This window comes from Lytechinus variegatus, chromosome 2 (genome assembly GCF_018143015.1).
Source record: "Lytechinus variegatus isolate NC3 chromosome 2, Lvar_3.0, whole genome shotgun sequence".
NCBI lineage: Eukaryota > Metazoa > Echinodermata > Echinoidea > Temnopleuroida > Toxopneustidae > Lytechinus > Lytechinus variegatus.
The window spans coordinates 5,231,945-5,248,903 of record NC_054741.1 but is presented as its reverse complement, the minus strand read 5'-3'; the positions used below and the strand labels follow the sequence as shown (position 1 = coordinate 5,248,903).

Sequence of the window (16,959 nt, the reverse complement as noted above, 5' to 3'; positions counted from 1 at the left end):
ATTTTTCTCAAACCGGCAATATTTTATCATTTTTCCGCTATTTTCCAATGAATGTCCAACAAACCCACCCCAAAACCAGGGGCGGATCTAGGATTTTCCAAAGGGGGGGGCAAATTTTTCAGAGAAAATTTCCCCCCCCCAAAAAAAAAGAAAAAAAGAGGGGGCACACCTAGTTATCAATGGCATTTTTACATTACAAGTTTTAATTTTTCTTCTCAAAAGGGGGGGGGGCACGTGCCCCCACCCCCTGGATCCGCGCCTGCCATCAACACAATTAAGTCAACCCAACGTCCCAACCCCCAACCCTGAAACCATGGACCGTAGGTCCATGCTGAAACCAACCCAATCAAGCTGCCTTGCATCTTGTATGCACCGGCCTCGCCGCGAGCTCGCCTCACTGCTGGCAGCCCGGGGGCCGGCCGGGGGTGGGGCGCCGGGCGCGGCGCCGGCGCGGGATGCAGCTTGGGCAGCTTATCGGTACTTGTAGTCGAGTCCAGCGAGTAACTCTGACTGAAGACTGGAGACGAATTTATTATGGCTTCTCATCGAATTCGCAACCCATTACTCCGTGCAATACATGAACATAATACAGATGAGAGGTTCAGGAGATCAAACTTGAGAAAATATTATGACGTGGAAGCGGTAAGATACTAAGAATCTAGAAAGAAAACAACGTGTGTTTGGTGCTGGTAATACTTTTTACAAGGGTCCCACGCGTATCTATTTTTGTATTTGTGTACCGTACCAACTACCATATCTATTTTTTTGCAACAAAGTTGTCAATGATTATTTAGTTTTCGTGAGAGACTGTCACTGCTTATGGTTACAGTTAGTCTTGAGGACGCAATGATGATGATTATTTTTGACAAACTGACAGGTACTTCTTCATCAATGATGAAGAAGTATATGTCAGTTTGTCAAAAATAATCATCATTGCATCCTCAAGACTAGTTACAGTCATGCGAGGTATGCGAGGTAGACAGCTGGCAGCCTTCTGTTTCGAGGAGTTTTTTAACAATAACATTTTTTTTAATTTCTCCTCGTACTACACAGACGTACACTTCTGTACACTTTGTGAAAAACACTGCTTTTGTCGTCCACTTATTTGAAAAGAAAAGTGTTTCAAAACTAACTCAGAGTCATTGCAAAGAGGAATTGAAATTGCATTCATTCCATATTTAAATCTTGTTTTATTATTTGCATAATTTACATTAAAAATTCTTACATGTATAATTGATATAGTTTATTTTCGAAGATTCTTATGTCAGATTGTTATTACATAAAAGTACTTTTGGATTTAAGACCACTAGCTCGGCCTGAAAAAACGTGAAATAGCCACCACCACTAAAATGGCTCAAGCTAGAACACTGCTAGTTAAAAAAAAAGAGTGGCAATTTGAAAATTTCCAGAGGGAGCATTATGGGTTGGAGGTTTGTTCCAGTGTGCGGGACCAATTACAGCAAAATTTGAATAATTGTTCATAGCAAAGAAAGGAGTAATAAATTCTCATAATTTCAATTTTATTACTCTCCTTCCTAGTGGTACAGCTGTGATACTAGCAAGCTCCCTGACTGGCTGGCATCCAAGTTTGTACAGAGCAATTTGGACCAGAGGACAGAGGCTTTCCTTGATGGCTGCTACGAGAAATCTGGTTGGATGCTGACCCAAATGTGGCATAGCCTAGCCAAGTCAGCTCTTTCATTCTTCATGTCAACTACCTCGGTGAATGGGTAAGAGGGATTGATAATGACAATTTTTGCTAGCCTTTGTCAGCTTGTCAGAATTTTTTTTTTAATTGAAGTAGGAATTATCAAGATTGTCATTGCTTTTATTGTTTAATAATTGATATTGTTATTCATTAAATTATATTGATTTCAGGCCAAAGTACCCGAGGAGGAGTCCTAACTAACAATGTATTAAAAAATTGAATAATCATTTAGTTATTGATAAGTGTACTGTATGCATTAGTCCAGTTTCGGCTTACCTTTTGAATCCAATGTCATGAACTGAAGTATGATGCCTAGTTCTAACACCACAGTGTGTATCCATGCTCTCATAATGGATTATGACATTGCATTGTAAAGTTACTCCGCTGAGTCCTTAGTTTCAATTCAGTTTATTTTATTTATGACCAGGGTTTGTGACAGGCATGGCAAAATATTATGGTTTCTGACAGACACAATCCACAATCTTTCATTCCTTTTGATCAGGGGCGGAAATCTCTCCAAAAAGGTAGGGGGGACAAGGGTCTGGAAAATTTGACAAGCAAGAAAAAAAAAGGCTATTACCTAAAAATTAAGGTCATTTCGACGAAAATATATTTGACAAGCCAAAAAAAAAAAAAAAAAACAAAAGGTCATCTCGTCCCAAAACGCACGTTTTATTCCCATTTTGAGTTATATATTTCTTAGCATCACCAAAGACCCAAAATAGTAGGGGGGGGGGACATTTGAAATTCTGTCCCCCTGGGGATTTCCTTTCAATTTATGTTGTTGAAGAGAGGGTCAATTTTAGGGAGATTCCAGTGTATGTTCTAAGAATGTCAATTTGCATTGATTGTAAATTGTTGATTTTACTGTATCAATTATTTTTCAATTCATGTACATAAGTTTCATTTTCCCTATGTTGAAGATCATGACTATAGCATGACACACACAAAAAATTATGTCAGAGAAATAAAATTACCCATCGTTCATTCCTTATCCAATCATCACAATTTAGGTTGTTGAAGAGAGGGTCCATGTTCGTGTTCTCCAGAGACCAAATCCAGCATCTCCTTGGGGTTACAGCTGACTGGAAAGCAGAAAAGGTCATTGACCTTGGGGCAGGTGATGGGGAGGTCACAAAGGAAGTAGATTTCATGTTCAAAGAGGTTTATGCCACGGAGGCATCATGGACTATGCAGTGGAGGCTGTCCCAACAAGGCTGCAAGTGAGTGTTCCTGTTGCTTTATTTTTTTTAGATTCCAGGGCTCTTTTCAATATTTCAGAGGCTAAATTGCCCCCAAGCCCCCATGTATTGTTTTTCTCAGCCCACCTGATCATACTTATAGTTAGCACGTGTCTTGAATGACCTCAAATATCCATTGATATTTCAAATTACAGAAAAGTTATGTTTTGGCATTTTTAATAGGTACTTGCTAAGTAACATAGGTGCTTCATGAATAGCTTATAATCCTATTTTGACAAATGAGTAGTTGAATAACTCCATTTTCGATATGGAATGTATCATGAGTTTTCGTGCTTCTGTGAGGCATTCCAATTTATCCATGCACCTTTCAGTTACAAACAGCTGCAACAAGCTATTCTATTCACCCTCTTTTTATATTAAATCAAAGAATCAAAGATACTCTGTTTGGAATATTACTTTATAGTTTGCCTGATTTGAATGTTGCAATGTCAGGCAGTCATTTAAGAGTTTCATGCCTGTAGGTTTTAGATTTTAGTTCGAATGACCTTTATCTGTCCATGATCAGATCTTGTATATGAACTGGCTAACATGGGGTAAGCCAGTTTGTGCTGTATATGAGCATTGGCGAATGGTGCCAGGTGAAGGTGGTAGATGGAAAATAATGGGAAAGATTGACCCCTCAGAAGAACAGCCTGTAGCTGAAGAGGGCTATCCGGTGCACAAGTGGAAAATAAATAAGAAAAGTCCTAATCGTCTGAGGTAACATAACGTTAGAGGTAAAAATGTCAGGTTGTGCAAATTTTAGTTACTGCATATGTGTCCAAATTTAAATCTCCAAGTATATGCTTATAAAAATGACAACTCTCTGGTGATTAGTTAGTTGTCCTGAAATGAGATGGTAAGGTATACTATCCCCTGGGAAACTTTCTTCCGGGAGATTTTTTTTCATATATTGAGATTTGCTCTGAGTTCTGTTAGGGCTCTAGTTTATTATGCTATCATTGAAAAATGTTAGATGATGATACAGGAGAGAGAAACACTTCGTACCATAAAGGTAACTTTTATTTCACAATTTACAACTTTAAATTCTCTTCTTTTTCACCCCCCCCCCCCCCCTCCATTCAGAGTACTTCCCATTGATGGATGGAGTTTAGAGAAGACTGGTCATGCATATGATGTGATAAGCTGTTTGAACCTACTTGATAGATGTGATCATCCTCTGTTACTACTCAAGGAAATGAAAGAATCACTATCATCATCGGGTGTGGTCATCATGGCAGTGGTGTTGCCATTCAAGCAGTTTGTAGAACATGGTAAGCATGTTTGTTAGTGTAATATTTATTTTGATACTTTCTTTCCTTCCTAGATTTACATGTATGATTGTGTCATCATGAAATTTCATATCATACTGACAGGGAAGTCCTGTAACTATTACAACAACTGCCCCAGTTATTACCACTTAAAATTCTTTTAGTCTTACTGCTACTGCTTCCCTCTCCACTACAATGACTTCAACCATTACCACTTCTATTTCTATCATTTCTAATTTTACAACTGCAGTGAGGTATTCACTGTACATTGGGCTATCAATCTAGTGCTAGTTAGGCATCTGTTGCTTCTACCACTTCTACCTTCTCTTACTGCAACTGCTACTTAAGAATGATAATACTCTGCACTAAATTGGTTTTTAACAGTAAGATTGTTATCAAATGTGCATAAATCCAACTTAAATTTATGAGTTACAAGATAATTCAGAAAACCATTGCCTTGTTAATAAATGCAATTGGAAATGCCCTCATGCACATGAGCAATTTCATGGAATTTTTACATCTGACTCCATATATGTATGTGATCCTCCTGGAAAGATTTTTTTAAAAAGCAAGTGCACACATAGTTACCAAGAATGTATATAGCATTTCCATTAATGTGAGTATAGGATAAAAGAGCACTGTTGATTTTATTTCTTGCTCATGGTCACAGGTGCCATGGCCAGGATCAAACCCTGGACTTTTGCGGCTAAGGCACCTCCACCTGGAAAGATTTGTCTCTGTACTTTGATCATATGAAAAGTGGTAATGTTCTAATACTGTCATGGCTTGAGTAGTTCATGAAGTGAGAATGGATATAAATGGGGGTTGGACTTGCAGAAAGTTTTATCATCTTATGTGATTGCCCACATTTTATTGTCAGCCTGTGGCATTTATTTTTACTCCATAGGTTCAAACCAGAACAAGCCTTCTGAAGTGATCGAGGTCCAAGGAGAGACTTGGGAGGAACAGGTCCAGCATCTAGTCCAGGAGGTGATCCAGCCTGCAGGATTCCAAGTCCGAAGCTTCTCCAGGGTACCTTACCTCTGTGAGGGGGATGCCACCGAACCCTTCTACCACCTGAATGATGCGCTCTTTGTTCTAGAGAGGGGTCAAGATGCTCTAGACGGTCAAAGAGAGCTGGAAATGGAAGCTGTTCCAAGCAGCAGCTTAAGTATAGAATCAGAAAGATGATGAATATCACATGAGTCTGAAGAAAACAGTACTCTTTGAATAACAGTATTTTTGTTTGTGTGCTCAGTGGGAGCAATCGGAATGGATGCAAGAATCTGTACCTGTGCAGAGATGGGACAACTTGATCTACAAGCAGTAAGTCTACTAAACCCATTTGGTCTAATATCAAATTGATCTAATTGCCGTTTCGTTTGCACAACTCTTGGTCTAATACCCACTCAGTCTAATTCTTATTCAAAATGGGCTAAATTGCAAATGGTTTAGATGAGCTAAACTGGTTGTAGACAAAGAAAGATTAGACCAGGTGGGTGTTTCATAAAGCTGTTCGTAAAGTTACGAATGACTTTACGCACGACTGGAACATTTTCTCAGGTCATATCTCAATTTACATAGGGATATCACATAGCACAAGAAGGGATCACCAGTCGTGCGTAAAGTCATTCGTATCTTACGAACAGCTTTATGAAACACCCACCAGGTTGGATGAGACCTAATGGAAAGTACACTAAGCAGTTGAAGACCAAGTAGCAATATACAATCCAAAGTGCCTAAATCCTTGTCATTGTAATATACTGTATGTAGAGACAAACTTGATTTGTTTCACAACTGAAATATCAAAATTTATAATAGGGAGTAGGCCTATGAAATGACTTTTCATCACAGCTGTGAAGAACACACATCCCAACAAGTAATCTGCTAGTATGTGAATCAACTCATGTTGTGCATCAGGGCTGGTTTACAGTTCAATACTTAAGCCAGAATTTGAAGTGTTTTATTAGGATCTTTAGTTTTGGTACCCCCCCCTCCTCAAAGTGCATGCCACCATTCCATTTCATGTTTATTCACACTTTGCCACTCTCCACCCAAGCGCTAAATGGGTACCCGGTAGGATGTGAAAGTCATTGTTGCTTGTCCAGTACCGTGTGTGCCTCACTGGCGACTGAGTGGAATACTCTGCAGGGAGTGGAGGATATGCTTACATAACATGCGGGAATGACTGATTGAATCCGATGACCGGGATATATCTGTAAAGCGCTTAGACATGTCGTTCCGATGTATTAAGCGCTATCGGATTATTATTATTATTACTCCTGCATCCTTGCATGCCATTAACACTTTTTTTCCTGATGTGTACTCTGTTACTTATACTTCATCTGTATGTTATAAAAAGAAGAGAAGCTTATGGAAAATTGAAATAAGCACAGGTGTAAAGGCATGGTCACACTGCCCAAGCTTTCTTGGAGAGGTCGTGGAGCGGAGAGAAAAAAATCATCACCTCTCGCTACCGTTCACCATTTTCGATTTCGATTGTTTTTTTTTTTGTTTTCGATTTTTTCCCAAATTTTGTGAGCGAAATTCGACCCTTTCCCTACCACTCGATCACCGCTCCAACAACGCTCGAGCGGTGTGACGAGGCCTTAAATTCAAGCAGTGAACATATTTTTCAGAGGGGATGATCTATTGTGTCATCCCGCCCCACTTGAATAGTATGACATCATGGATTTATGCCAATGGAAATGATAGACATCAGCGCAGCCAAACGTGAAGTTTTGCTGTGGCTGTTGAAACGAGCTTGTGAGATTTGTCAGGATGGGATTAGTTGCAATTTTCCTCCTAGTATTTCTCTGCCCCACCTTTTTGCAATATTAAAAGACGTTCATGTTATTCTAAACATGTATGCGTTGACAATTTTCAGAGTTGATTTCTTTGAATAGAATGTCCCAGTTGTAAATGAATTTACAATTGCTGTCAGTAATTCAATCCTCTTGATAAATGAAGTTTCATTTTGTGTTTAACATACACCTCAAGTGTTTTACTTATCCATCTCATATGTCGAGTTTTCATTTCAAACTTATATTTTCTATAAATGTGCAATAAATTTGCTTCCATATATTTTGTGCAATTGTTTTTTTTTTCAGCATCATTGGTATGGCTTTTTTTTGGGTGTAATTCGAAGTGAAAGAGAGCAAGCGAGACAGTGGGAGAATTTGGGGGAAAGGGGGGGGGGGTAACAAGGTGGGGCTGGTGGATGGAAGGTGAGACAGAAGGGAATGGTAAGGTTGTATTACTACTACTACAAAAAGTATATGATTTTGTCAGACACTCTTCCTAAACTATTCTAGGTTCTTCATCTAAACGTCATTCTAGGTTCTTCATCTAAACGTATCATATTGCATTTCATAAAATTCCATAATGCTTTCTTCATGTGATGGTGATGTAAACAGTTTTGGACTGTCCTCCCAATCTTTGTCTTTCCATCAATCCTGTTTTTCTTCCGGTCCTATGCATGCATTCTTGTTGCCTTTCTCTCACTCCTTCCCCTTTATTACCTTTTCATTATCTCTTTCACTCCGATCATAGTCCTATACTTCATTATCCATCTCTCTATTCCCCATTATTACCCGTATCAGACATCTGAGCTAGTCATTTACAAAGCCGTATTGCCCGAGGTTTTTTGAATATCAGGGATAGGTATGTTACATGTATTTTTCTCAGTCTCTATGCGTGTATTGTTTTTGCACGCAAAGATGATGCAAAATAAACTGTACTTTCCGTGGTCTCACATGCGGGCATTCGAGTATGCGTAGAAAGCAATATGCTTCATAATGATCCATGCAGCAAGTTAACGTCTCAATAAAGATAACGCTGGATCGTTGTTGGATATGTGTCTCTAGGGATGCGATAAGTGCGTCATAATGATCAAGTGCAGATCCCAGCCCAGATATTCACATGACACAATAGAACCCTATTCTCAAAGACATATCTCAATTTTCATGATTTTATAATAAAAGTATTGACTGGCTCTCTTCCGAGGCATCAAATATATTGCCCTTAAAAGAACCAATATGGTTCCGTTGTGGGCAATACATTTGATTTTCCCCTCAAGGCCAGTCAATAATATAAGTATCTTCAAGTCTGTCTATTCCTCAGCTTTCTCTTGCTCCAATGTTTTCTCTCACTTCCTTTCCTTCTAATCCTTCCATTCCTTATCTTTTCCTCTGTTCCTCCTTGCCATTGTCTCTCACTCCCATTACGGTAATCTTTCCTATTCTTCCTTTCATTCTTTATTCCCTTTCTCTCGCTCCCTCTGTTCATCCTTATCACACTCACTATTCCTTATCTTTTCCCTCTATTCCTCCCATCCTTCTCTTACTCCTTCCATCCTTGTCACAAGGCTCTCCACATTAACTTTTTTTGGTTGCCCAATTCGGGCCACCAAAACTTAAAGGACAAGTCCACCCCAACAAAAACTTGATTTGAATAAAAAAAAAAAAAATCAACAAGCACAACACTGAAAATTTCATCAAAATTGGATGTAAAATAAGAAAGTTATGACATTTTAAAGTTTCACTTCATTTCACAAAACAGTTATATGCACATCTTGGTCGGTATGCAAATGAGGGAACTGATGACATCACTCATTATTTCTTTTGTATTTTATTATATGAAATATTTTTATTTTCTCGTCATTGTGTGAAATGAAGTTTCATTCCTCCCTGAACATATGGAATTCCATTATTTTAACATTTTGTGCTTCAGGCAAGGAGGTCCTAATCATCAAATTCGTAAAAATTGAAATATTGTATAATTCAAACAATAAAAACAAAAGGAATAGTGAGTGACATCGACTCTCTCATTTGGATGTAACTGGCTCGTTCATATAATTATTTTGTTAAAAATAAGCGAGTTAGAAATGTCATAACTTTCTTATTTTACATCCGATTTTGATGAAATTTTCAGCATTATGCTTGTCTGATTTTTCTCTATTGATTCAAATCAACATTTTTCTGAGGTGGACTTGACCTTTAACATTTTTTCAATAATGGTTGCCCGAGATGAATTTTTGGTGGCCCAGGGCCACCGCTAATGTCGAGCCTTGCTTATCATCTTTCACTCCCTCTTTATCACCTCTCAATCCAATAATCCTATCTTTCTCACTCCTAATTCTTATATCTTTTGCTTTCTCCCTCCTTGTGAATTTCTCACTTTCACTAATTCTTTCTTTTACTCTCTCTCTGTTACTCCTCGTTATCTATCTCTCACTCTCACTTATCCTTCCTCTCTTTTTCCATTCTTCCTATATCTTTCTTCCACTCTCTCTGTCTTTTACTCCTTTCTATCTCTCACTAATCCTTATTCCCCTCTATCTTTCTCTCCCTCTCCATTCTTCCTTCCTTATATCTTTCTTTTACTCTCTCTCTGTTACTCCTTGATACCTGCATTGTATCTCTCACTTTCACTAATCCTGATCTTCCCCCTATTCCATCTCTCTCTCACTCCCTCTGTTCCACCTGGTAATCTCTCACGATCTCAGCCCAATATATCATCTCTTCTGAGAATAGAAAACACCTGAAACATAGCATTGCATTCAGAAGATATTTTATTTCCTGACTGCACTATTCACAAGGGTCTTGGATGTTGAATGTAACATGTAAACCATTAGATATTTTACTTGGCAGAAGCTTCTGCTTTCTTCAGCTTGGCCATCTCTCTTGTCAGGATAGAATTCCTCTGTAATCCATAAAAAAAGAGAGAAAGGAGAAAGAGAAAGGGGGAGGGGATAAAAAAGACTGTAAGAATTGTTCAACGTTACAGACTCCTTACAGAGTACACTAGACAACTTAAAATTAACATTTGCATTATACAATGTTGCATCATTAACAAGATTGGGCTGCTCGGGATTTCAGAGTGACCAACATGTGAGGCCGACTTTAAGGTGAAAGATTTTTAACAGAAAGAAGACTGCCATTTTATACATAAAATTAACTTAAAAGTTCTGATAAAATCTAATTTTCATGCCTAAAAAGGGCAAGGTCTACTGTATTCATGCAAAACTAGTCATACTGCCAGCACTGCAGCATGAAAGAGGTCCTCTGTCAAGGTTTGAACAAAATATCCAGGTTTTATTTGATATTTTTTCTTCTTTGACATTCAATTAAACTTTCTCACCTTTTGCTTGGCGCGCATGAGCTTGTAGCGGTCAAAATCGGTCATCTGTCTTCTCCTCTGCTTGGCAGCCAGCTTCTTAGCCCAGATGGTTTCTTCCCACTTGGTGGTGATGTTTTCCTTCTCCCATGCCTTCCTCACTGTGCTGTTACGTGCGGAATGTGGGATGCTGATGACAAAGTCTGTCAAGTGAAGCTGCTTGAATCGCATTCCCTGGCGCTTCACACCGGAGAGTGGTCCATCAACGAGGGCCTATGATGAAAAAAGATGAGAAACAGAATGGGTACAGTGAAAATGTTAGCTATACCAAGAGTGAGTTAAAAAAAAAAAATTAATTGGGAGGTATTTCTGCCAAACTTCATTAAGATGAGACAAAAATAGACAATCTGAATACAAATCCATATTCATGTAAAATGTGTCAATTAATTCATAGATATGGCAACTAAAAATGTAGCCCTTTTCAATTTTACTTCTCAGTGAAATCAAGAGAACAAAATGCAAAATGTCTCTGAAATCTTTTCAAATATTTTGCATTATAGGCAAAAAATATCAGTCTAAATAATTTGAAAAAAATTATGAAATACACAAATTTTAAACAAAGAACCTCCTCAGCACTTACCCTCCTTTGGTCAATGACATCAACGATGACACATAGCTTGCCCTTGTTCTGTCCGCTTGCGATGTAGGCCACACGGCCAATCTCCACAAACCTTCTGAACACCTATCAAATGAAAAGATAATGTAATATTAGTTCCCTAGCAGTATGCTCATACTGCCTGGTTTGCTGTAAATTTAACTTCATATAGTTTTTTTCCCTATTGAAGAGCATGTAAAACAACCTGAAAGTACATTATCTTACTGACTGAAAGTGAAGTTTGACCACATGAAATTTCAACAAATGCAACATAGCATTTAATATAAGTTATAACGATAGATAACTGATTTGACAATTTGTTCATTTTTTATTTTATATCACTTTACTGGGATCACAACGAAGAAAGAAATTTACAAAGTGCATAAATATACAAATACAATAAATATTCAGATAAGCCCAGATCATGACTCGTTACTGTCAATGTAGGTCAGTAATATAAAGGTACAGTATAAATGGAAGTGACAGGTACATGACATACAAATATATCTTTAAAATGTGATAAATGATCGGCCATAAACCCTGTATGGTTAAAGTTAAGGTAGACCTGAAAAGTATGATATTGTATTTGATTAAAGGAGGTGTTTAGAATATTTCTCAATTATTAAAGGGGAGGGGGCATCTCCAAAAATACCAGGGAAAATTCTGACCACAACAATGAAAATTCATATAATTATAGATAATTAACAGTGTATAATGTGACATGTCCTCAATATTCATATAGAATTTTCCTAAACAATAAACATAGATTTCAGGAACTGGATGTATACACTGCTGAACTAATTGGTATAAATGCAGCAGAGAAAGACTTAAAAGTAGGAAAGGAGAGAGAGAGAAAGAAAGAAAGGATATTTATTTATTTATTTTTTTTTTAAATACTGTGAGAGAACGAAAGAATGAGAGGAAAGAGGGATATACAGAAAAGGGAGAGTGAGAGAGGGGGTCCCTCAGATGACAGATGGATTCATCCCAATTTCAAACAAAGACTCTATTAAACTTGATTGTTCCATTTTCAAAGAATATTTGAAATGGAAATAATTGTCAGATTTTGTGAATCCCAACCTTTCTTTCAAATATTAAGTTTATCCTGATATCAGGAGAAGTCTTTTTAATAGCAACAGAAAGGATAAGAATTTGGGCCATCACTGTTATAGCAGGAAATATCATACCTCGTCCATTAAAAATAAATGGGATTCTGGGACAAAAAAATAGTCTGAATTATATCACAGACACAGATATTGTAACAGATCACTTTCACATGTGTTGAAAAATGACAAGTGCTCAATTCAATTTCATTCTTTTACAAGAGTGAGGATCCAAAATTGAAAACCCATCTACATCAGTGGAAGTTCCACTTACATTTTTTTTTTAATTTAAGTTTTTAGGGGTGCAAATTTCAAACAATAAAATGTTCAAGTTTGTTCTTTAACTATATCAACAAGACAAATGGAACTTTATTTCAAGTACAAGCTGTAATGTATTTTGTTGAAATTTGACTCTACAAGCAAGGAATAATATTAAATGAATGCAGACAACACTTGTATTATGAATGCAAAAATATTTTTCAATGATGCAATTTCAATGTTTGGATAGTATGTTTTAATTTAACAATCTATTGTGATCAACAGATAACGAACCATTATACAATTTCTTACTGTTAAAATCTACAAATATTAAATAAGAGCATAGATTTTGAAGGCGATAAATGTTATGGGGAGGGGGTGCTGAAAATTGAACCATGAAATACAAACACAAAATGAATGCCATTTTGAAGCTTCATTGGTTTTCTGTGATTTTTGTTTTCTTAAATGATGAAAATGAATGTTATGACAGGACATTCAAAATTTGAATTACCAATAGATGGAACACCTTTGAACCAATGTGATTTTGAAATATGAAAAGATAAAATTTATAAAATGAGGACCACTTCTGCTCGCTGGGTCAAAGTTGCTCTTTCTTACTGTACCTGTATCCGTCCCATCATAGTTTATACAATAATCTACACCCAATAAATATGAAATGACAACGTAGCATAAAATGAAAATGCGTGACAACAGGGCTATATCAACTGCTACAGAGTGAAAAAAAGTGGTCACAAATCCCTATGTCACTTTTTAGAATCATGGCTCAGTAGTATTGATAACAACCCCTAAAATTATGCAAGGTACAGAATAACATATTGAAATTAATTTAGAACTCATTCATATCCATTTTATATAATGCTAAGTATGTTGTGCCATCAAATTTGTCATGGAAAATAAGGTGCACTGCAAGTCATTGTTTATTTCTGTAGATATCACACCATTAAAGAAAAAAAAAATGAAAATGATTTTGCTGAGAATGTCAAACTGATATTAAATGTGGGAGCTATATTTTATAATTTATAGGACTACACATTTGCAGGTTCTTGTCCAACGCAGTGTAAGTACAGAAGAAGAAGTAGATGTTTTGAGTATGAAGTCCTGTGTTCAACTGCCTGATCTTGACAGAGGCTAATTCATTTTTCAACAGAAATTGTGATTGTCTTTGCAAAATGAACTTAATCTTTATTCATAACACCTAAATATTCAAATTAACTTTAGTTATATAACAATGACTTAGTTATGTATGTTCATGGATATGGTCCAATCCCTTAAAGGGTTTTACAATATAAATATCCATAATTTGTCAACCAGGGAGGAGGGATAGGGTAATTAAAGGTCAAGTCCACCTCAGAAAAATGTTGATTTGAATCAATAGAGAAAAATCAGACAAGCACAATGCTGAAAATTTCATCAAAATCGGATGTAAAATAAGAAAGTTATGACATTTCAAAGTTTCGCTTATTTTCAACATAGTTACATGAACGAGCCAGTTACATCCAAATGAGAGAGTCGATGATGTCACTCACTATTTCTTTTGTTTTTTATTGTTTGAATTATACAATATTTCAATTTTTACGAATTTGACAATTAGGACCTCCTTGCCTGAAGCACAAAATGTTAAAATAATGGAATTCCACGTGTTTAGGGACGAATGAAACTTCATTTCACATGACAATGACGAGAAAATAAAAATATTTCATATAATGAAATACAAAAGAAATAGTGAGTGATGTAACTGGCTCGTTCATATAACTATTTTGTTGAAAATAAGCGAAACTTTAAAATGCCATAACTTTCTTATTTTACATCCGATTTTGATGAAATTTTCAGTGTTGTGCTTGTTGAATTTTTCTCTTTTTATTCAAATCAAGTTTTTGTTGGGGTGGACTTGTCCTTTAAAGGGTTTTACAATATAAATATCCATAATTTGTCAACCAGGGAGGAGGGATAGGGTAATTAAAATGACTAAAGAGTCAGGCATAGAGATAAGGAATTTTTATAACAAAAGGAATGATCAAGTAGGGGATACAATGTATGGAGGATAGATGAGGGTAACAGAAGTAGGCTGATGAAGACTGGTGGCAAAGAGAATAGAAGTGTAAATAAGGCTTATTCTTAAGAGAGCTATGTGCGGAAAATGTAAAAGGGGCTAAAAGAGTGAACCCTGGCTGAGAAAGAGAACTCATGGATCATTAAGGATAAATACCAGTCATGGTAACGATCTCAAAATGTTCAAAGAGTTCAAACAGAATCCAATAAAATGGCCACCCATGTGTTTGTATGAAAAAAATTATGCCAAATAACTCTGGGGAAAATGTGTAATTGCTGAGAAATGAGCAAAATGAGCATGTCGGGTATTTTATACACTCATTTTATACACTTATTTTATCTCACATATGCCTTTATGTAAGTGATCATTAGAATTACCTTTTCATCTAAAATTTCATAATTTCACAAAGATAAGTTTATTGCAGTGTACCACTAGATCTATGAATATGATAATATTGTGGCAATTAACCTTGATTCTAAATAATTTTTCATGAAATAATTGTTTGCTGTAACTTTATTTTACCTTTCACACCGACCATGGCATTGAATAAGACCGTAATAAGCTTAAATAATGTACGTGACAACCAGATGCTGATGATTGTACGTCAACGGAGATACAGATACAAAAAAGTTCCCCACATTAACCTTACTCTCACAGTGAATCTTTTCAAGAATGGGCAGACATTTAACATATGATCAATGATAAGCATGATTTTTATACAATTATATTTCATATTTATTTTTTAGATACTTACCTGTCTTTTATTTACACCCTAAAATACAAGATGTGATTTAATCAAAAGAAATATCCATAAATGATCATGTCACTGAAAAACAGAATTAAAATAAAGCACTTTCATGAAAATACAAGTTTACAAAATTAATAATCTGGAGCAGGCAGGGGCTCAATTACTTTCTCCGATTACAAGTCAATTGAAGAAATGTTTAAAAATTCAATTCCAATTACTTTTCAATTAAATTACATTTTAAAACCCTAAGTCATGTAAGTTGATAGAATATAAACACTGATGCAGGTTTCGCATCGCCGTTTGTCCCGTGCTTAATTAATGCGGGTCTTACTCTTTCTTTCAGTCTTTAAATTTAATACACGCAATTCACATCGGCCATCGCACTCAATACGCTACACGGTACACCACGGCGGCCACGGCCCACGCACCCAACATCAACGAGCATACGAACAATAATTACACACACTTCTACCCCTTTCCTACACACTTTATGAAGAAATATACTAAGATTTATAGAATATTAGGTAGGAAAGTAATTTAGGTACAAGATATCACATGAAAAATATCAAAGGAAAAAAGGAATATAGTAACATTTAAGGCATATTCCGGGACTATCTATCGTACCCTGTCAGTCATGCTGGAAACTGTGAAAAAAGATCGACTTTGTCAACAGAGGGCGTAAAGTAAAATTTAATATTGGTCACTCCAAATAAATGCTTTCATGATAGAAAATAAAACAAGCATTAAAAAAGCATTCCCAACTTTGAGAAAAAAAGAAAAGCCTTTTGCAAAAAAAAGTATTCATCGAAAAAGTATTAGGATTATGCAACCCATGAACCCTTTTATTCTACCATCTAGCCATTCCAATTGCCTAAAAAAAAAAAATCTATGGAACGCCATAATGTGAAAATGGGGATCTCGTTTCTCTATACCCCCTCCCCCGGGGGAGGGGGGGCATTCAAAATATTTTTTGATGGGGGTGTGTGCCTCTCGAAACTCTGAAATGGGGGTCTAAGGAACTGACTAAAAGGGTCTTGGGAACTAAATATATACCACGTGATATGTGAAAAACATGGTCTACGGAACGGGATCTCGGCACTGTATATGATATCTCTCCCGGGGGGCCACTTCCATTCACGAGTGGAAACCATGCGCGACCATGGGGTCTCGAAAAGCACCCTAAACACGTAATTTCCATATTCTGAAAATGCACCCCTTAACAAGTATTGCCGTGTGAAACCAGGGATATCCCTGGTGAAACCCTACCCTTAACAAGTATTGGAAACAAAACGATACTCTTGGCAAATATTCCCTGAAATGAACCCCTAAACAAGTACAGGAATGTTTTATTGTTACGGGTCCTTCGGTCGTCGGCTTTACCTTATTTGGTTTAGTACGACCCCACCTTCTACACCTCGCGCAAATCGGACTCTAAACAAGAAGTGTTGGGGCAAAAAGGACATCCTTTATAAAACATTTTAATTTTGTTTTATCATCCCCGCAAATTCGACCCTAAACACGTAATCTTCCTAGCGAATTAGATACCCTTTTTCATTATTTTTGTGTTTTTGACACCCTTTTCACGTTACGTACGTAACGTGCCCTGTCGTGAAAAAGACATCCTTTTTACGTGTTTTTTTGGTCGCGCATGGTATCCACTCGTCAATGTAAGTGGCCCCCCCCGGGATATCTCTACATGGGCATGGCATAGAGGTGGATTATAATCATAGATTTATATCTCTATGATTATAATCCAACTCTATGTTCTATGGATGCACCATAGCGCT

The 16,959-nt window shown here is 36.7% G+C and overlaps 2 protein-coding genes across 3 annotated transcripts; one reads left to right on the top strand and one right to left on the bottom strand.

The window, feature by feature from the left end:
* The first annotated feature begins 490 nt into the window (after positions 1-490).
* On the top strand, positions 491-6,731 carry LOC121407132 (methyltransferase-like protein 9). Its single transcript, XM_041598066.1, has 6 exons — positions 491-642; positions 1,540-1,730; positions 2,722-2,931; positions 4,036-4,223; positions 5,128-5,715; positions 5,890-6,731. Exons 1-5 carry the CDS (start codon positions 535-537, stop codon positions 5,409-5,411), a joined length of 981 nt encoding a protein of 326 aa, XP_041454000.1. The 5' UTR covers positions 491-534; the 3' UTR covers positions 5,412-5,715; positions 5,890-6,731.
* A 3,099-nt stretch (positions 6,732-9,830) lies between these two features.
* On the bottom strand, positions 9,831-15,833 carry LOC121407131 (60S ribosomal protein L14-like). Of its 2 annotated transcripts, XM_041598063.1 has the most exons (5): positions 15,797-15,832; positions 15,179-15,196; positions 10,978-11,079; positions 10,362-10,610; positions 9,831-9,923 (listed from the first exon to the last, which is right to left on the bottom strand). In XM_041598063.1, exons 1-5 carry the CDS (start codon positions 15,806-15,808, stop codon positions 9,861-9,863), a joined length of 444 nt encoding a protein of 147 aa, XP_041453997.1. In that variant the 5' UTR covers positions 15,809-15,832; the 3' UTR covers positions 9,831-9,860. The 2 variants fall into 2 exon arrangements, with proteins under 2 accessions (XP_041453997.1, XP_041453998.1); XM_041598064.1 differs by lacking the exon at positions 15,179-15,196 and having other exon boundaries at positions 15,797-15,833.
* Positions 15,834-16,959: the final 1,126 nt, after the last annotated feature.

Excerpts from the sequence above, each read along its gene's own strand:
- LOC121407131 (XM_041598063.1), bottom strand. Across the intron at positions 10,611-10,977 it reads ATGTCATTGACCAAAGGAGG|GCCCTCGTTGATGGACCACT; the intron begins GTAAGTGCTGAG and ends TTTTCATCATAG. Across the intron at positions 9,924-10,361 it reads TCATGCGCGCCAAGCAAAAG|AGGAATTCTATCCTGACAAG; the intron begins GTGAGAAAGTTT and ends TATGGATTACAG.
- LOC121407132 (XM_041598066.1), top strand. The coding sequence starts at position 535 with ATGGCTTCTCATCGAATTCGCAACCCATTACTCCGTGCAATACATGAA. Across the intron at positions 1,731-2,721 it reads TCAACTACCTCGGTGAATGG|GTTGTTGAAGAGAGGGTCCA; the intron begins GTAAGAGGGATT and ends ATCACAATTTAG. Across the intron at positions 4,224-5,127 it reads CAAGCAGTTTGTAGAACATG|GTTCAAACCAGAACAAGCCT; the intron begins GTAAGCATGTTT and ends TTTACTCCATAG.